This window comes from Dipteris shenzhenensis, chromosome 25 (assembly GCF_047967505.1).
Source record: "Dipteris shenzhenensis isolate YYH24624 ecotype China chromosome 25, Dip_SZ_1.0, whole genome shotgun sequence".
Lineage (NCBI taxonomy): Eukaryota > Viridiplantae > Streptophyta > Polypodiopsida > Gleicheniales > Dipteridaceae > Dipteris > Dipteris shenzhenensis.
The window spans coordinates 9,835,765-9,857,346 of NC_141620.1; the positions used below are offsets into that span (position 1 = coordinate 9,835,765).

Sequence of the window (21,582 nt, forward strand, 5' to 3'; positions counted from 1 at the left end):
CCTTTTGGGTGTTCACATTAGTTTGTAGTCACATCTTGGCCTCTAGGCACATGAGTAACAAATCAACCCAAACAAAATATGCATGGAGGTCCATTAAACCTTCTAGTCATCTAGGAACCATTCACCAAAGACTTGACAAACAAATCCTGACCACGATTATTTCAACATAGGTAACAACCACCTATTTACATTTATATACATTATAACAGCCTCTCTAGGGATTTTCTGTCATCAATCCGTAAAACTCTCCTTAGACCTACGGGTTTTGTTGGAGATTACAAATCATTAATTCATCAACTCAATAGAATAGTAGGCAACTGAAGAGAGAGAGAGCATCAATAATAACAACACCACAATGTGTACTACAACTGGTATCACTATGACTAAATAGCTAGAGCAAGAAGAGTATCAGCTGTAAAAGCTCATGGCATGTGTTGAAGTATATCTTGAGCAAAGTAATCCAAGAGTATTCCCATGAATCAAGACACCTTGAAGCTTTCTTGATCCGCAAATCATGGCAACTGAACATTGATTCTTCACAAATATTGCATGAATCCAAGACATGTATTGCATGCAATTCATGCCCATGTAAGCTAACCTAACCTAACTAACCAACGAAAAGAAGTACCAAAAAATATAATCTTCACAAATATTGCATGAATCCAAGACATGTATTGCATGCAATTCATGCCCATGTAAGCTAACCTAACCTAACTAACCAACAAAAAGAAATACCAAAAAATATAATCTTCACTACACTCATGGGCACATGCATGGGCATCAATGTTTTCCACTTTGGGGGATAGCTCCTCATCCTCCAAAAGAGGTGAAAAATGATTTTTACCGATGGGGATGGAGGTGAATCCTATTGCGTTAAGTGAGGTGTCTATGGTCCAACTCCTAAATCCATTGTCAAACTTGGTCGACTGGAGGCTAAGTAGGAGGGAGAGTGTAGGGGGGTTGTCAGATGATGTCTACTGCACCTGGTGGAATGTCTATTACTCTTGGGATAGTCTCGTATGGAGTCTTGCAAATGTGCTTATTAGTTTTGGTACCCTATGACCTTTATCCTCAATTTGAAGTGAGAACCACATAAGAGAGGGCCCTCATGTATCAAAAGGTAGATATGATCAGCAAGAATGTTAGGGCATTGAGCTAGAACGTGAAACTTGGTTGCACAATCTCTGTACCCAAGACATAAAATTTGGACAAAGAATCTCCATAAAAAGAAACTAGAGAACCTTTGAAGAGGGTGTAGCCATCATTTGGTAGATTAGGGATATCCAATGCCTCTGCGAAGGCTTATCCAATAGTGTCAAAGTGCTTGATTGTTAGAACATGAAGTCGAGTATGTTTTAGTGTGTTCTACTAGGAGTTCTAGTAGAGTCTTATGTGTGAGTGCCACGTGTCATATTGGGAGATATCCCATATACACTTAGGTATTCTAGTGTGTGTCTATCCTATATATGATTGTACTTGGGTCTCACATCTGTTGGAATATGAAGCCAAAGTGAGTCAAAAATGAGTGTACTAGGTGTCTAGGGGGTGTTTTATAGTCTAGTGAGTCCTAGACATGCCACGTGTCATATTGGGAGTTATCCCATATACACTATGGCTTTCTAGAGTCTAGTGTCACACTATATAGTGTTGTACTTGTCTTGAGTCTTTTGACATCAGTCAACATCAAGCTATCTACATGTGAGGATTTTGGTTATCATTGCCTAGCACTTGTTCTTTCATTTTCCTTTCCATTTTGCTTTTCATTATGCTTTCCACATTTCCATTTCGTTCCTAGCTAGCTACTAGATCTCTTCATATGGTATCAGAGCCATGTTCCTAGCCCTGCTCTCTCTTTCCCTTTCCCTTCCAAGAGGTTGAGGTGAGGGAGGCTAATGAAGCTACTCTAACTCCTCCTTGGGAAGGCTACCCTCTTGTCTCCTTCCTTGAGCTCTCTTCACCACGCCATGATCTGCCACCTCTCTTCTTCTTTCTTCAGCTACATCTTTATGTGACCTATGGACGATGTTCTGCTTCTATCCGGAGCTAGAATCAGAATCATGGCTTTGTGTTTTCAGCAGAGTTGTAGAGGACCTTGAGTACTACAAATTTTGTTTTTTACATCATTGCAATTTGAGTTTTCTGTGAAAAGTTACAGCCCTTCTGAGATGTGACGAAATTTTTTTCTACGCGCGAATTTTGTTCTGGAGCTCAATGATTTGACAGCCCAAGCATGATGCAACCAGCTCAACGTGGAGCTGTCCATCCTCTTCATCATTGACCTTTGCTCGAGTCCGCCATTTGCTCCTTTTGCCCGACATTCTCTTGGAGCTGCTGCCCGCAAGTTCGTGCCCGCATTCTTCCCGTCATTCTCTTGGAGCTGCTATCCACGCTGCCTCTATCTTCTTTGCCCGTCACTTGATGTGAGCTCTTAACATTACATTGCGGTGACTCCTTCACGTGACTACGCCAAACTTTGGTGAAGACTTCCCGAGCTAAATGTAAGTTCTCCGATACTACTCCAACACACTCCACTACAGTGATCTCTATGATTAGTGTATTACATCAGGCTTGATGTAGACCACTCTACATCAACAAGTGACTTCTTCAACATTTCTTATTCGATCGGTGCCTAAGGTACTTCGCATTGATTGACTTTCCGATTGGTCGTGGTACTCGAGGCTTCTACTTCGACATTGGTGACTCTCCTTCCTGCATTTTGAGAGTCATCATGTAATTGCTCCATGTAGCTACCCATGGACTTCACCGACACATATTTTGGGGCATTCCTGCCTAGCGCTTCATTGACATCATCCATCGACTCGCAGGGATGTGCACACATGTGCATTAGCTACTTGGAGGACATCTCTTTCACAAAGAGATATTTTTATTTATTACTACACGCTTGATGTATTATGGGGTCCTCTGCCCTGGGTAGTCCCCCTAAAATGATATGTATTGAGTGTTTGGTTTTCATTGAGTCTAAAGGTCCTCTGCCTTGGATAGTCCTCCTAAAAAGATGTATTGGTTTTCCTATTTTTTTGGTGTGTGGCTTCCTAACATGTCCTGTTATGAAGCCAAGGGGGGATGTACTATGGGAGCCATATGTATTGGCTTTGATAGGTCTATTTGTTTATCAGACCTGGCTTGAGAGTTCCAGGATGTTGGTGCATTGGTCTCCTAGACCTCTGAGTTGGTCATGCATCCATGCATGATGAGCCTCTGAGCCATGCTAGATGAGATTTCTATGTTATGCTTACTAGCCTCTGAGCCATGCTCACTTGCCTCTGAGATTGTGTGGGAACCATGTCTAGTTCTAGACCGGCATGTACACTTATGATGACCGTCATTGTCATGTTCTGTTCTTGGTTCCATTCCAATAGGCTCTCACCTTGCCTCCATGGGGTGGTGTTGGAATATGAAGCCAAAGTGAGTCAAAAATGAGTGTACTAGGTATCTAGGGGGTGTTTTACAGTCTAGTGAGTCCTAGACATGCCACGTGTCATATTGGGAGTTATCCCATATACACTATGGCTTTCTAGAGTCTAGTGTCACACTATATAGTGTTTTACTTGTCTTGAGTCTTTTGACATCAATCAACATCAAGCTATCTACATGTGAGTATTTTGATTATCATTGCCTAGCACTTGTTCTTTCATTTTCCTTTCCATTTTGCTTTTCATTATGCTTTCCACATTTCCATTTCTTTCCTAGCTAGCTACTAGATCTCTTCAACATCAGCACACATCAAGGAGTTTACATCAAGCTTATCAATGTGAGCCTTTCCATTTTGGTCTATTGCTCATTTCCATTTCTTTTCACTTTCATTATGTTTCCATTTGAGTATTATCTTCTCTCTCCCTAGCCTACCCTCTCCCTCTCCACCATATTCCTTCATGTGGTATTAGAGCTCTTCCAAGAGAAAGATTACTTTATTTTTTTGGCTTCCTATACATGGAGGGATTGCAGTGAACAGGTGGAGGTCCAGACTTGGGGCATATTCCACTTGTTCGAGGTGCTCGTGCGTCGGTTCATCATTGCTTATGGGACTGTAGACATCTGAGAGCCATTTGGATGGGGGCTTCCCCCCTCTCATTTCTTCATCACGTGGGGATGAGTGGCTTGGCTCTCTTTATCAGGTTCTCAGATATTCTACAAGTGGCAGGATGCTTCCTGGGCCATTTCTATTAAACGACACCTAGTTGAGCCTTGCTCTCTGGAGGACGTACCTATCTGTCGATATAGACCAGTGCATTTTACTGCTTGGCAGATCTGGAGGGACATATGCGCAGAGGCCATTGATGGATCTCAAGTCCACCACCCTTGTCATACCTTGGCCAGTATTTGGGTTGATACCATTCACACTCTGATGGCCAGTTGGGCGAGCATGCAAGGGTCCTCCAGGGCAGCCTCTTCTAGGAGGGTTATATTCCTTACGGAATGGAGGGGCTCCCATTTTTTCTTAGAGACTACATCAGGGTTGAGATGGTATTTTCAGCCTCAACCTTAGTTTCTCTCCAACTCTTTTTGAGTTTTGCTTACTCTTCTAGACTTTTTTTTCTCATGCCCAGCATGATGTATTTTCGCATTGAACTTGCTCTCGCGGGTTTTTTTTTCATACTTAATAGAAGTCTCTTTCATGAAAAAAAAAAAGTGAGTCTTTCCATTTTGGTCTATTGCTCATTTCCATTTCCTTTCACTTTCTTTATGTTTCCATTTGAGTATTATCTTCTCTCTCTCTAGTCTACCCTCTCTCTGTCCCTCTTCCTCTCCCTCTCCACCATGTTATTTCATTGATGAAAACTTTGGGGATGCTTGGAAGCATAGGATTAAGATTGTCAAACTCTAGGTTGTATAAATACAAACAAGAGAGCACATTGCACATGGGCACTGCCTCCTAGTATAGTGGTAAATTGGTTGCTTTTGGATGCAAAGGAGAAAGCTCATGAGTTATAGTATGATGTGCTATTAAAGGCAGTTTTAGCTTGAAGGTAAAAGAGATCTCCAATAAGTAGTTGATTAAGTTTTTGTATAAATTGCACTTGGAAATTCAGAAAGGATAATCCAATTCTCCACTATAGCATTGCCTTTTATGAGGCAGTGCTAAAAATCCTTCTTGATACTTGCTATCAGAAGTGGGATAAGACTCAAGAGCAAGGACTGAAATGGAAACCTTAAAGATATCAAAATTCAATTGAAAATAACCCCTGCCAAGAAGCCTAGTGCTTCTAAAATCTGAAGCTTAATCTCACTCAGTCCGGCCAGTAGATCTTCTATGAGGGAGTAGATTCAGACATGCCTTTTCTCATAGCAAGGGGGACCCTAACCCCTCAAATTACCATTAATAATAACTTGAGAATTCATTCAATGTGATGGCCTAACTCAACATCTTGAGCTTCTTGCCCGATTCCTTCTCAACCGTTGCATGCCGTTCTTTGAACTTGCCTTGGTCTTCAAGAAATATATCCAAATCTTCCTACTAAAGTTGTTTTTTACCATGGTGAAGTAGAAAGAACCACTCAATTCTTTTATTTTCATCTTCCCACAGAGGTCCATGTGGAAGTTCTATATAGGAGATTATGCATCTTGTGGAAATGGTTGCCAATGCTGTTTTCCCATCATACAAGCTTCACGTACATCTCACGAATCTCCTAGTACTAGTAGGTCTACCACCATCCCATCTTTTTGCATCTTTTTTAATGCAACAAGGCTTAGATGACCAAACCTTTGATCTTTGTGCCTCTCTTTTTGTATAGACATCAGGCCCCCCTCCCATAGACTTAGCTTGAGAGGTCAATGCGAGTCTCACTGCATGGCAAATTTGGAGATCTAGATGCACAGAGTCCTTAGATGGGACTCAAACCTGTCTTCCAATCTCTTGCAGTGATTTGGTAGGATATCATACATACCCTCATGGCCACTTATAGTGAAGTATAAGGATCCTCATGTGCAAACTCAGTAGCCTTTAGGGTTTAGGGTTTAGGGGCTTTCATGAGATAGTGAGACCATTGTATATCTTTCACATCCACACCCATAGGCCCTTTACGCCACCTTCATGTTTTCCTTGTTGAAACTACTAATCTATTCTAAGTTTCATGTAGTAGGATATAATGTATAGACTAATGCCTAGATGAGTTTGATAATCATAATGGTGCATTTGAGTGTCAAGATGGATTCTTCAGATGTCCTAAAATTGATATTTCTTTCTTTGAGAACATGGGTAAGAATTAAAACAAATCATATTGATCTCATGTATTATAAGATAAATTTTACTAGGTGTTTGCAATAATGAGTAATCTCTGCTCATCGATTTGTACTCTTCTCTAAAAGAATAATGAGAAAAAGTCCTTGTGCATTGATTTTAGATGCTTTATGAAGTTCAATCATGGCCATACGAATGGCCAAGTTCTGAAGATTACTTAAAAGCTGATCAACGAGGGCAAGTTAGTGGAAGGTTGTTCGTGCGAGACAGGTCATAGCTATGTTACAAATTTATTTGACATCTTGCATATTTAAATTCAATTTATCTTGCGATATCATGTTTTACACAAGTTTTTTACTGGTAGAAAGTGCTTAAAATCCTAAAATGTTCAGATTTATATTCAAAGTTTAAGTGTACTACTCAATGTGTCTTTTAAAAATGGGTGCCAAGAATTTTGGTATTAATATTATTGGTTGGATTTCAAAACCCAAACATATTGATGCAAGCAATGTAAATTTTCCTTTCCCTAGTAAACCTACTGCTCTCCCTTTTGAGCTTCCCTTTTGTTTACTTATCTTTTTAGCCTAATCATTCTTCTGTGGGAGCTATCCCCACTCCTGCACCTCAGTTCATCCCCATTCCAAACTACTCTCTTGCATCTCCTCTCACCTTAGTCACTCTCCCTACCTACCTTTGTCAGTCCATTCTTCATTAATCCACTTAGCCCCCTCCCTCCAATCGCCACTCCTCCATTAGCCACACTTGCTAACTCCCCTACCTCATAGTTTCCCCCTTGCTTTTATATTGCACCCTCGACTCATTCCCTCCTCTTGTTATTGTCTTCCTAGGACCCACCCTCCTCTTTCTTAGACTCCTCCCGCCTCTCTTAGTTTAAATTTTCCTCTTCCTCTATACCATTCCCTTTCTTCTTCTTCTTCTTCCTCTTTTTTTTGGAGGGGAGAATATTAAGTATGACCAAAATAAATGGAAATAGGAAGAATCTTCTTCTTCCTCTTTTCTTTTGGGGGGATAATATTAAGTATGACCACAATAAATGGAAATAGGAAGAATCCCATGGGGGAAAAAGCTGTAAGATATCAAGTAGAGAAAAGTGAGGCTCTCAGAGGGGAACTGTCCTATGGTAGTGTAAGCAAAAAATAAATCATGACCCCACTCTCTCATGAAGGCATCCCTCCTAGCCTCAGTTGCACATGATGAGCCTTGAACTTTGCCCCAAGTTGCCATGAGAGTGTGTATAATATCCTGCTAGAGCACTGATAGTGTTTGAAATGTCTAGGTCTTATAAAGGGCCTCCAAGCATTTGGATTTCCAAATCTACAAAGCCATGATGATCTCCCAAGTGGAGGAGAGGAACTTGTTTACATCACTTGGGTATTTGTAGCATGGCGTAGTCAGTTAGGTCCACAGATCCTATATGAGGAGGCAGATTCAGATAGGGCTATTCTCTGTTTCAAGGGATCCCCTTAGCTTTTATCCCTCTCAATGCAATGCCTCTTTCCTTACACAGATGCCAAACCCCCTCATAGACTATAAAATACTCTATGCCTCTTTGCATCTCAAAATGCAATGCTCCAAGGCTATGAGGCACCTCAAGCATGTGGGGTCTACTCAAGTGCTGCCTCCAAGAGTTAACTGGAAGTCCAGCGTCTGGAAGATTAGGATCGCGAGTCCACTCCAAAAGAAGGTTTGCCCATATGGAAAAAGGGACGCCAAAGGATTCCCGATGTGCTCTTTGAGCAAGAAACCCGGGTAAGCCCTGAAGTTGGCTAGGCATGGCATTCCTGAGTATGTAGTCAAAGAATGAGAGTGTCTTGTAAGGGACTATTTGTAGGGGTTGGGAAGATCACCTCCCCATCTATGAGCCCCCAAATGAGGAGAGCATGGGGGAGGTGTACTAGCAGATGCTAGATGCCATGTAGGCCAACAGAGAATCAGCCACAGGGGTAGATCTGACAAGGATTGCAAGGCTGCCACTTGGGCAGCATGTATATACCAGCTCAAAGAGGGAGTAGCCTGTACTAGCCTTATAGGTGGTTCGGTAAGCAAATAAAGCAACTAGAAGCAACTCATCCTAGTCTTTCAGACAACTAAGGAAAAGCTTGGTTATGATTCCACCAAAAGTTTGGTTGTTGCTTTCGGCCAATCCATTTCCATGAGGGTAATAGGGAGTGGATGTCTTGTATACCACTTGCATCTGTGCGACTAACTCAGTAATGACATCATTGATGAAAAGGTAGCCCTTGTCACTCATCAGTTCCACTAGACACCCGCGCGGACCTAGATATGATCTGATCATACAAGACTTGTTTCCCCTTTGTGTAGTCGGAGTGATGGGCCCGACAAAATACAAGCCCCAACTATAGAAAGGTGGCATCGGTTGAAATGGCTTACGGGGAAGATACTCATGTCTCGTGGGTTTGGGTGCTGCTCTTTGGCACGGGTCACACCTTCATACATGGGCATGACAATCTTGCAACAACTTGGGCCACCATAACCTTGCCCACATAATTTTTTGAGCACTGGCTTCAGGACCCATACGACCACCCCCTAGGCCAGCACAAGCCTCTTCAAAGAGGGGCAGAATTTCGTGAGGGAGTACGCACCGGGTGATATAATCAGCCCATGTGCACCTCCCTGTGGTCCACTGTTTCATATGCACTATTCCATGTGCGCCGCTTAGCCCTCTGACTCCTAGTCGGTGTGGACTTATCTTCTCCATGTGTAGGTCTTGGCTGCTTCTCTGCACCATCATTTACATAGTTATCACTTACGTGGACTTGTGAGGTCTTGTTGTCATCCACAAGTGAACATGGTCATCTCAAGTTGGCATAGTTGTCACCATGGTTGTCACATTGTCAGCTTGTAGACATAGTTGTCACATGGTCTCGACATGGGGACATAATTGTCACCATGTTAGCTCAAGGGCATAGTTGTCACATGGTCGACATGGTGACATAGTTGTCATATGGTTGTCACCTTGTCACCTGGCCGACATACTTACCACACGCTTGGCATGGCTTGAACTTGAATATCTGCAACAATAGTTCTCCCGCCACTATCATTCACCATCCGAGTGAATGGGTGAATTAGAATACGAGGCTAGTGGGCAGCGGAGTTGTTACCTTATCACACCACCACCTGTCGACAGGTGTTGACCAGATGACGACATCTGTTGACCACATGTTGACCATGTGTCAACACAAGTTAGCCACGCGATCACACGGGTTCATCCAGGAGTACTGTCTGAGGCTGTCAACCACAGGTCGACACATGTCAACCACAAGGTCGACCAGGAGTATCGTGTCCAAAGTGATCTCATCAAGAGCTGCGCACATGGAGAGTGAGCTTAGCACATGGAGCAGTCAGGAGTATTTATATTTACACAGTGGTTCAGTGATACAGTGGTGCAGTGGTGCGGTGAACCAGCTCACCTGCACATGGAGAATTTACACCATCAGGCTGGCGAGTCAGGGAGTCAGGAAGTCGCCGAAGGCATCAAGAGATGCGGTGAACCAGCTCACCTGCACATGGAGAATTTACACCATCAGGCTGGCGAGTCAGGGAGTCAGAAAGTCGCCGAAGCCATCAAGAGAGACAGCGGCGCAACGGCTATCCTCAACAGCTAAGGAGATAAGAGGATGACCAATGGGAAGAAAGAGGGGGAATTCTCAGCGAAGAAGGGACCCTCCAAGGCGGGGGATGAGGATGAAGGAGAAGGGAGAGAGAAAAGGAGGCATTCGGCATTCGGCACGGGGGAGAAAGAGAGGAGAGTGAGGAGAGATAGAGGCTAGAGCTACGAGCTCGCCAAGGAGAGAATGTGGAGAGACTTGTGTGTACCCTTTGTCTACTATGGGGATAGACCTGTGTATTCTGGTGATTTGCGACTTGTGTATTCTTGTGACTTGCGACTTGTGACCTGGGGACACGTCCAGTGATATGTACATTGGCCAACTCGGTCACTTTCTCATCTCTCTTGTCTCTTCCGGATATGGGGATTGTTCACCAGTGTAGGATTTTTCTTATTTTGCTTATGTTGTGGAGTTCACCGGTGATTGTCATTTAGCATAGTGCACTCGTACCTGCAGTATAGCATACGACACTCGCACACTACTGCACGGTGCGCTCTGCACGATCCATTGCATTAGAGCATTGCAAAACTCATGCTTCTCACGCTAGTGGCCTTTGGCCTCCAGTAACACCTCCGGAAGGATAGGAACCCCTCCCCTCAAACAGTTTATGGCGATCACGGTGGGACACTACTAGTATTGCGTAGCACGAGTGAAGTGGTGATCTAGGGTCCTAGAGAGAGGTCTTATGCCGAGTAGTTCTGAAACCTTTGAAGGAGCTAGTGAGAGAACTAGGAGGTACTTGAGGAGAGTGGAGAAAAGACTTCCGACAGACCAAACTAGGTACAAGAAGCATTACGTGCGAAGTAAGTTTGCAAAGCCCTCAACTCGAGCACAAAGTGAGCCCACTGGAGCAGTAGCCAGAGCAAGTAACTTCATCGACACTCTCATTGACTTGGATCAACAGGAACCCTGGTGGTCTGATCCAGACTCCGGAGAAGAAGACGTGCAAAGCAGAGAACAGGTGAAAGAAGAAGAGGGTACTAAGGACGAGGGCTCCTCAAGGACTCATCAAGGTCAAGGCAGCCCCTCTCCTCCTCCTGCAACAATGTCTTCATCAACCACCTCTTCTATCGGAGTGGTGACTCCATCTACTCCCGCCTCGACCTCTTATGGACAAGCTGCTACCTCATCTGTTATGCATAGCTCTGGGCTCCTAGCTAATACTTCTTCTACATCTATCCCATTGGGGGATACTTTTGCTCCAGCCATGCCTTTACCTACCACGATGGTTTCATCTCCCTTTCCATCCACACCGGTGTTGCCTTTTCCACCACCTCCTTCCTTCCCTTCTGCCTACTCATCCATGACTTCAGCTCCGTCCCTCTCTTTCCCAAATGCTCTCCCATCCTCTTTCACCCCCACATCTTTCATGTTCTCACCCTTTCCCTCTGCAACACTGAGAGCCCCCACTTACGCGCTACCATCTGGGTACACTCCCTCTATGACTACATCAGTAGTGACTACCCCATTGTGATCCTCCACAGGAGGAGTTGTCGGGTTGGTCTCCTCCTTGGGAACACCAACACTCATTACAGCCCCATCGGGACTCCCTCCAACTCTTACATCTTCTCCAACCTCTCGGGTGGGGATGGCCGTTCTCAGTCCCCCAGACAGAGCTAGACTTCTTGAGCTACTCAACAAGGTCCACGTGAAGACGAGGATGCGGAAGCTCATGTGAGGAAGTTCCTCACAGCATGTAGAGCTAAAGGTGTGGAGAATGAGCATGCGTTCCTTCACATCTTTCCCTCGTCATTGGGATGTATGGTACAGTCAATTTCCTCCGGACCACTTCCAGACGTGGACAGACCTAAGGGAGGAATTCTTACGTACTTTCAAGTTGGAAAAATTCGAACACATGATTGTCCAAGAGTTATCCACTGACACCATGAAGCCTGGAGAAAGCATCTCTGAGATGTACACAAGGATGAGGGTCTTGGCGGCAAAGATGTCTGTGCCACCTAATGATGCTGTCATGAAGGGATGGTTTTTAAAAGCATTACCCCCTTCCATTGCTATAAGGTTGGTGGATAAACTCCCTGAACATGCCTCACTTCAAGACTTCCTAAAAGAAGCTGTCAAGATGGAACGGTCACAGTTAAGCTTTGCCTCATCAACGAATACAACCACCCAACTCCCAAGAGAGGAGGGATCATCTGCATGGCAGCAACTCAAGAAGGAGTTAGAAGAAATCAAAGAAGGCCTGAAAGATAGAATAAAGGTGGATGGCCAATCGTCCTTTGAGGCCCAAATTCGAAGTGGCCTTTGGTGCACCGAATGCAAGGGTTCTAACCATGGTTACTGGGAGTGCCCCTCCAAGCGAAAGGTACCTACTTCTACCTCATTTTGTACATTTTGTGAGATCCATGGACATGATGCCTCTGAGTGTAGGTACCTCAAAGGATTAAGGAAGCTTCTTCTAGAGTATACCTCGGGGGAACCTCTGGTTGCTGCAGTCAACAGAACGGTACCCATAACTTCTGGTCCAGCAGAAGTATCTCCTGCTCCCCCTCTTGCACGAGCATCTGAGCCACCTCCTCCTCCTGTCATGCCACCTCCATTCCTTCCGACTCCCCCTTTGCTCCAAGCTCCCGCGCCCAATTCAATTGGTTCCCCTTATTTCTATCCTTAGCCATACTATGCCCCGTACCAACCATCTATGTCAGGAGGTGGCTATGGACCCTCTTATCAACGCGGTCGAAGGGGTGGTTTCAGAGGTGGACGCGGAGGTGCAGGCAGAGGTACAAACTTTAGAAGACCCATCATGTGTTATAGATGTGGCGAGTACGGCCACTACCAAGATGATTGTACACAGCCGTTCGGGGGACCCTCTTGTACACAGTGCAACACAAACGACCACTACACCAGAGATTGTCCCAATAGAAGAGTGGAACCCGCATCCCAAGTGAATATGGTTGATGTAGTAGTGGCGGGGGAGGGCAGCAATCCCCATTTGATTGGCGCAGTGTTGGGCGTTGTGACACGGTCACATACAAAAGGTGACAAATGTAAGGGTGACTCAGAGTCAGCACCGGAGACCTCAGCACTAATGAGTTCGACAAGTGTTCCCCCACCGAGGTCATTCTCCTCCTCCAAGGTACACAGTACGCCCAGGAATAGACCACCCATGCTGGCTTCTGATAGTGATTCAGAAACAAACTCGAAGGGCCCACAGGCATTAAGGTCAACCACTAACTCTGGGAGTGCCTCATCCTCGGGTGATCACTCTATGCCTTTGAGGTATCAGGAGGTAGTAAAGGGTGTCACAAGAGATCTTCAAACAAGTTCTGAAGATGAAGGTAGCACACCTCAGCTTCCATCCCGCAAGTCCAGAACTGTGAGGTTTGCAACAGAAGTGACAACCCTCGGACAATACCGGGATAAGGAGGCACGAGTAGGTCCTCCCACTTTGCCCCCAATAGCACTCAACAGAGAAGAGGCTATGGGGACAAGACCTAGTCCTGCCCAGGAAAAAGGGAAAGGAGTAATGGAAGAGAAACCACTGAAGACAATGACTCACAGTTCAGACCTACATCCACATCCTCGTGTAAGCTGCGACCCTGGGCCAGAGGCTAGGAGGATGAGGTTGCAGAAGGCTTATGCTAGTGTCCACCACTACTCCCTGTTTGAAGATCTTATGAGTTTCAAACCCAACCTCACTCTACGACAACTTTGTCTGTTGTCCCCCCAAATCAAGCATCAGACTATTACATTTCTGAATCGCCTCCCAGGAGGTCGCCACAAGGGATCTACTCCGAGTGGGCCAACACCAGAGACATTACCGGCTCAGCATGGGTCTACACCGGACCACTTCTCTGCCTACGCTACCCTCACTTGTGAACAAAGTCCCAAGCTCACCGTGGAGATCCATGGAGTGGAGCTGAAGGACGTCTTCCTCGATGGTGGGGCGGCTGTGAACATTATGCCGAAAGGTACACTCCAAAAACTAGGGTTGAAGTTGACAAGTGATGTTCACTTTCAGGTACGCATGGCTGATCAACGCAGAGTAAAACCAATGGGTGCAGTCAAAGGTGTAACATGAAGATTGGAGGAGTAACTTTTCTCTCCAATTTTGTTGTCCTTGATATGACCGAAAATGAACAAACTTACCCTCTACTTCTTGGTAGGCCATGGTTGCGGTCTTCAAAAGCCATTCAGGATTGGTCAACTGATGAAATCCGATTGCCCCTAGGATCGACATCCCTCGAAATAGATATGGTCACAGGGCAGGCAAGGCACATACCAATAGAACTAGGAGAGGAGGATTTTGAAGAACAAGCCGGAGTCGAAGAGGAGCATTGGGCCTGTGGGGACTGGCCCAGGGGTGGTGACCAAGATATCAATGAGGAGACAACCCTAGAAGGATTTGAAAGTTTGACCTACTTGTTGGATCGGGCTGATCAAGAAGACGAGGAGGCTGTCATTTTGGATTGGATGGGAGCCCTGGGCTCCTTAGCAGTCAACATGGTGGAACTATGCCAACAAGAAGATCAAGAAGAACACCTACTTACAGTATCAGAAATCCACCCAGAACAACGAGAGGGTCTGGCTGAACTAGTTTACGAAAGGATGCCCTTTGGACTTTGCAATAGTCCACACATGTATAAGAGAATGGTCACTAGGGGTATTACAGTGGACACCACAGATCGTACTGAGGACAATGATGGTACTGCAGTAAACATTGAGGATTGTCCAGTGGCCGACATGGAGGACATTGGTCAAAATGATGCTAACAATACTATAGGATACAATGAAGGATCTACTAGGGACGAGGCTAGTAGTGCACAACCCACCAATGGTACTTCAGAGTACAATCATGGTATTACGGTGCACAGCCATGGTACTACGGTGTACAACCATGGTACTGCTAAGTGCAATGATGGTAATAGAGAAGACAGGAACACAAATGAAGACGAGACTGATAATGATAGTGATTTAGAAGAAAGTGACATAGACATTGCTGAACTTGAGGAGAATCACCACCAACAGCTTGAGGTCTTGGGCGGACCCAGGGTGCATACCGGATACAGAGATGAGGACATGGCCGATCTCACTTTGCTTGACCTTTTCTTATCAGAAGCCGACCACCCCTCAATTCAAGACCTTCCGGAAACCACTTATGAGGTGGAAGGCTTACCTTACCGGGGCATGCTGAAACAGTCACCGAGGCATTCAAGGCACACAACATCTACTGATTCTACATCTCAGTCAATGCCTGAGAACCCCCCAGTTACTTACCCCTCATCTTGGTTGAGAGAAGTGGAGGCGGACTTTCCCCTTGAAGATACTCCAGCACATACAGGACTGAGAATGGGTGAACCAAGTACCTCAACATCCCAATGCATTGCCCCTGTTGATGAGGCACGGAACTGGCGGTATCTCAACATTGGAAGTGAGGACCAACCCAAGCATTTGAAGTTAGCCACTTGGGTCTGGGAACATGACTCTCTTCTAGCTGCAGTCACCGACCTTTTTAAAGAATTTGTGGATGTCTTTGCTTGGTCCTACAAGGATCTGAAGGGGGTGCCCGCTGATTTCATGGAGCATAGCATCGACTTATATCCCGATGCAGACCCTGTGATTAAAGGTCCATACCGCATGAATCCCAACTACGGCAAGGCAATCCAAACAGATATACAGAAAATGGAGCAAGCAGGATTAATCTACCCGTGGATTACTCCGATTGGGTCAGTGGAATTGTCATTGTACCCAAAAGAGAGACCGGCTTAGAATATGTGTTGACTATCGGAGTTTGAATGCTGCAACACGACGTGATAGGTTCCCCCTTCCCTTCACAGATAGAGTGTTTGAGACAGTGGCAGGACATGCTTTATACTCATTCATGGATGGATATAGCGGGTACAACCAAGTCCGAGTGAAAGAACAGGATCAGCCCAAGACTACCTTTGTCACTCAATGGGGAACATATGCCTACCGAATGATGCCCTTTGGACTATGTAATGCCCCGGCAACCTTTCAACGACTCGTAAACAAACTCTTTCAAGAGAATATCGGCAAGTTTCTTGAGGTATTTCTAGAGGACTTCTCTGTTTTTAATGGTAAATCGGCCTCCCATCTTGATCCGGCCATACAAAATGATCATCTACATAAGTTGAGATGGGTCTTTGATAAGTGCAGAGAAGTGCGCTTGTGTTTGAACCCTGACAAATGTTTCTTTCTCGCACTCCGAGGTGTTCTCCTTGGTCATATTGTTTCTGCTGAGGGCATGACCACGGATCCCGCAAAGGTAGAGGTGATCATCTCATTGCCCATCCCTCGTACACCCAAAGAGGTGAAGTCCTTCTTAGGGCATGTAGGATATTACCGAAGGTTCATACGTTTCTATGCCGACATTGCTATTGCACTGACAGAACTCCTACATCAAGACCGATCGTTTGTCTAGGCCACCCCACAACAACTAGCCTTTGATGATCTGAAGCATCGCCTTGTGAAGGCCCCCATCCTCAGGCAGCCCGATTGGGATGTAATTTTTCATGTCCATGTGGATGCTAGTGGGTGGGCAGTAGGTGCTATACTGGCTCAACCTAACCAGGATACCAAGATTGATTTGCCGATCTACTTCGCGAGTCGACAACTCAATGGAGCAGAACGCAATTACAGTACCACAGAAAGGGAGGGCCTCGGCATGGTTTATGCCATGAACAAGTATTGTCACTACCTCTTGGGCAACAAGTTTGTGATCATCACTGATCATCAAGCTCTTAAGTATTTATTGAATAAGCCTACTCTTGGTGGCCGGATAAGCAGATGGATTCTTCTTTTTCAAGAATTTGAATTCAACATTGTGGTGAGGGCTGGGAGACTGCATCAACCTGCAGACCACTTGTCCAGGTTACATTCCGGGGAACCAGCCAGTGGTATCACCGATGACTTACCCGATGCGGGCTTGTTCGGAATAACAGCACTACCTGATGAATGCCTATTTGCGGTGGACTGCTTCCTACCATGGTATGCCAACATAGTACACCTCTTGTCTACAGGTGGCTTTCCTCCAGGATCAACTCCAACAGAGAAACGCAAACGGATCCTTCAAGCTGCTCCTTTTAAGTTGATTGCAGGGCAATTGTACAAGCTTGGGAAGGATCAGATCTTGAGACGGTGTGTGCTTCCGCACGAGACACAATCCATTCTTAAAGAGGCACATGCTGGCATAGGTGGAGGGCATATGGCCTCAGATGCTACTGCTCGTAAGATCATGCGAGCAGGGTTCTGGTGGCCCAAGCTCTTCCGCGACGTCCATGTTCATGTGACCAGATGTGATTCATGTCAACGAGCGGGCCCCAAGCCTACAAGGCGTGAGTACCTCCCTCTCAAACCATTCACTCCGGTGCCTCCCATCTATCGCTGGGGATTGGATTTCATTGGACCCATCTCTCCTGCCACACGCCGAGGGAACAAGTATGCTCTGCTTGCCACCGACTATGGAACCAAATGGGTCGAAGCCAAGGCAGTCAAGAACTGTACAACCCAGGTAGTAGCCACATTTCTATATGACCAGATCATCTCTCGGTTTGGTTGTCCTGTTGAGTTGATAATTGAGTTGATAAGTGATAGAGGGTCTCACTTCCTAAATGACACCATTGTTGCACTAGTTCACCTGCTTCAAATAGTTCACAAATTTTCATCTCCCTATTACCCACGTGCCAATGGTCTAGCTGAGAGCTCAAATCGCACAATGTGCGGGATCGTGCATCGACTTTGCCTAAATTCTTTAGCCGATTGGGACGACGTACTTCCAGCTGCTTTATTCGTCTATCGAACGGCTTACAAGGCGAGTACTGGGTATTCACCCTTCGAGCTGGTCTATGGACTGGAGGCCGTTATGCCTTATGAATTTCATCTTGACACTCACAGGATTCTTCCAGACAAAAATGACAACCTTGAAGCCTGCACAATGGAACGCTTGTGGGATTTGGAAGCACTGAGAGCATCGACGTGAAGCAGTTTTCGCTCAAGAAGTTTGGCAGAAGCGACAAAAAGCTTGGCATGACCGGAACCTCAGAAAAAGGAATTTCAAAGTCGGAGATTTAGTACTCTTGTATTCCAGTAAGTTTCTCAAACACAAACCTAAGTTTGTGAGTGGTTGGACAGGGCCATTTCTCATTGCCAAGCTTATCCCAAGTGGCGGAGTCTACTTGGCCACTTTAGAAGGCAGACTTCTACCTGCCCCGGTGAATGGGTCACGCATCAAGAGGTACCATGATCAATGAGAAAACACCCTCCTAATCCTTCTCCTTCCTGGTGACATCTTCTCCCTCTGAGTGAGGGCCACTTTCTCTTTCTACAAGGGTCCTCCTCTCTGCCCCTAGTGCCACTTTCTCTCTCTACATGGCTCCTCCTCTCTCCCCTTGGTGCCAGTTTTTCTCTCTAAATGGGTCCTTTTGTTTCCACCCGAATGTCACTTTCTCTCTCTAAGTGAGCCCTCCATTTTTCACCCCGAGCCACTTTCTCTCTCTAAGTGTGACCACCTTTTTTCATCCCGTGCCATTCTCTCTCTAAAGGACCACCCTTAAAATGCGGCCTCCCTTTTTCACTCTGTGTCACTTTCTCTCTCTAACTACGGCCTCCCGTTTTCATCCTATTTTACAAACTCCTTCTCCTTCTACCTTCTCTCCAACTTCCACCTCTCTCTTACCAAAAAAAAAACCTTCTCTTTCCACCCTCTGTCCAACTCCCTACCTCTCTCTTACAAACACCTTCTCTTTTCACCCTCTGTCCAACTTCTACCTCTCTCTTACAAAAACCCTCTCTTTCCACCCTGTCTAACTCCCTACCTCTCTCTTACAAAAACCTTCTCTTTCCACCCTATGTCCAACTTCTACCTCTCTCTTACCAAAAACCTTCTCTTTCCACCCTATGTCCAACTTCTACCTCTCTCTTACAAAAACCTTCTCTTTCCACCCTATGTCCAACTTCTACCTCTCTCTTACAAAAACCTTCTCTTTCCACCCTTTGTCCAACTCCCTACCTCTCTCTTACAAACACCTTCCCTTTCCACCCTCTGTCCAACTTCCACCTCCCTCTTACAGACATCTTCTCTTTCCACCCTCTGTCCAACTCCTACCTCTCTCTTACAAACACCTTCTCTTTCCACCCTTTGAACAGCTCCTCCTCTCCCCCTTTACCACCACCCTCCCCCCCCTCCTCCTCTCCTGCACAACAGCCCCCCCCTCTCCCCCTTTACCCACCACCCTTCCCCCCTCCTCCTCTCCTACACACCAGCCCTCCCCTCTCCCCCTTTACCCCCCCCCTTCCCCCCTCCTCCTCTTCTACGCCACAGCCCCCCCCCTCTCTCCCTTTACCCACCACCCTTCCCCCCTCCCCCTCTCCTGCGCAACAGTCCCCTCCCCCTCTCCTACGCAACAGCCCCCCCCCTCTCCCCCTTTACCCCCCTCCCTTCCCCTCTCCTCTCTCCTACGTAACAGGCCCCCCTCTCTCCCCCTTTACCCCCCTCCCTTCTCCTCTCCTCTCTCCTACGCAACAGGCCCCCCTCTCTCCCCCTTTACCCACCACGCTTCTCCTCTCCTCCTCTCCTACGCAACAGCCCCTCGCCGCTCTCCCTTTACCCACCACCCTGCCCCTCCCCCTCTCTCCTGCGCAGCCCCCCTCTATCTGCCTACGTCCCCCTCTTTGGAGCAACTCTCCCCCCTTCTCCTCCCTACACTCTCTGCATCACCCCCTCTCCCCTCCTTGCTCCAGCCCCCCCTCCTCCCCCCTAGTCTACATCCGTCCTTTTGCTCTCCCTCTCCACCGACACCCCTTCCTCACTCTTTTCCTCTCCATCGAAGCATGGGCCTGCACTGGTGGCTCTGCTAAGGAATTCTCTCGTAGCAGATTCCGGGCTTAACCTCGACATCAACACCTCCTCCTCCCTCCTTGCCTCTCCAGACCTCAACATCGACACCCCCTCCGTACTCTTTTCCTCTCCATACGACGCCATCGTTCATGCCTACCCGTGCCTCTCGCCACAAGTACAAACCCAGATTACCCCGCGATACTTTATTCGTTGACTTCCATCGGGCTCGAGCAGGCCACAAGATAGGATCGGAACCATCTTCCATGGCATCACTTGGCAAACGCACCACTGATGACCTGGGTGCTGGGTCTACACCACAGAGCACTTCGAAACGACCTCGAGCAGCTGCAGATTCAGCTCCCTCCAACAGGATCACTATCATATCGGATGAGGAGCTATCCCCCTTTTCGAGTTCCTCTGATTCAGATCATGGAGGCTCTGACTGTCTGCCCCCCACAGGTACAATCAAAACACCATCCAAGGCATCCAGTGGGCACAGTGGTCACAGTAACGGTGGCGGTGATTTGGCCCCACAAAGTACGGCTTGTGATCTTCCACCCCCAACTTCATCCTCCTCGATCATCCGGGTGGTTTTCAAACCTTTCCTCGATCCCACACTCAAGCTGTCTAGCATCTTGTCACTTGATGAGATAGCCCGCATGTCTCTCTTGGAGTTTGATGATGTCACACTTCCCCAGGTGGACGTCCAAATGTGTACTGCGTTCATTCAGTCTTATGACTTTGCAACAGACACATTCGGATTCTTGAATTCTGTTGACTCTGTGCCAACATGAACTTATGAAGAAAGAGAAGGTGATACAACTTTGTGATACAACTTTGTGTTACAACTTCTAGACACAACTTTATGTTACGACTTTGTGTAACAACTTTGTGTTACGAGTTTGTCTACATGAAGAGAGAGAATGTGTTACGACTTTGTGATACAACTTTGTGACACAACTTTGTGTTACAACTTTGTGTTACAACTTTGTGTTACAACTTTGTGTAACAACTTTGTGTTACATCTTCTACATGAAGAGAGAGAATGTGTTACGACTTTGTGATACAACTTTGTGACACAACTTTGTGTTACAACTTTGTGTTACAACTTTGTGTAACAACTTTGTGTAACGACTTTGTGTTACATGCAGAGAGAGAAGCTCTCCAACTTGTATAAATACCCCATAATGGAATGAAGCCCACACTCTTGGGGCATTGTGTTGAGTCTACATTGGTATTCCAAGCATTTGTCTCAAGTGTCCATGCTTCCTTGCACTGCACGTCCAAAAGCATGTCCTAACCTTGCAACCCTTCTCCCCTCTCCTCCAACCTTGCAACCCATCCTCTCCCTCTCCTCCTCCCTTCTCCCCCCTCCTCCTCCTCCTCCTCCTCCCTCCTCCTCCCTCCTCCTCCTCCTCCTCCTCCTCCTCCTCCTCTCTCCTCCCTCTCCCTCCTCCTCTTCCCTCCTCCTCCTTCCTCCTCTCTCTCTTACTTCACCCATGCTCTTACACCTTCTTCCTCTCCCACTCCTATGCTTTCCTAAACCCTTAAACTCAATGATCTACGAGGGAGACGAGTTCTCCACCATGTATTTTACTCTGAACCTTGGATCCTCCTCCTAACCCTGAACTCCTTCTAAACCTGGGAACCTCCTTCTGAACCCTGGAACTCTTTCTAACCCTGAACTCTTTCTAAACCCTGGAACCTCCTTCTGAACCCTTAAACTCCTCCTAAACCCTACAACCCCCAATGAAGGCGAAAGCCTTCATTACCCCAACAACAATGGTTTACGTGCCTTTTACACATGCTTGCATTATGTTTACTCACCACACTTAAGCCTACGTCTCTCACCGGAACACGACTCGAGGTCCTAAGCTACACATATACTACAACGACAATCCCAATATATCTGTAGGTGA

At 46.3% G+C, this 21,582-nt stretch overlaps 1 protein-coding gene across 1 annotated transcript in view; it reads left to right on the forward strand.

The window, feature by feature from the left end:
* Positions 1–21,582, forward strand: part of LOC147885427 (uncharacterized) — a 382,071-nt gene that overhangs the window by 239,933 nt on the left and 120,556 nt on the right. The window contains exon 10 of the mRNA XM_087396736.1: positions 6,363–6,469. Coding sequence (XP_087252862.1) covers positions 6,363–6,469 — 107 coding nt within the window. The remainder of the gene's footprint in view (positions 1–6,362; positions 6,470–21,582) is intronic.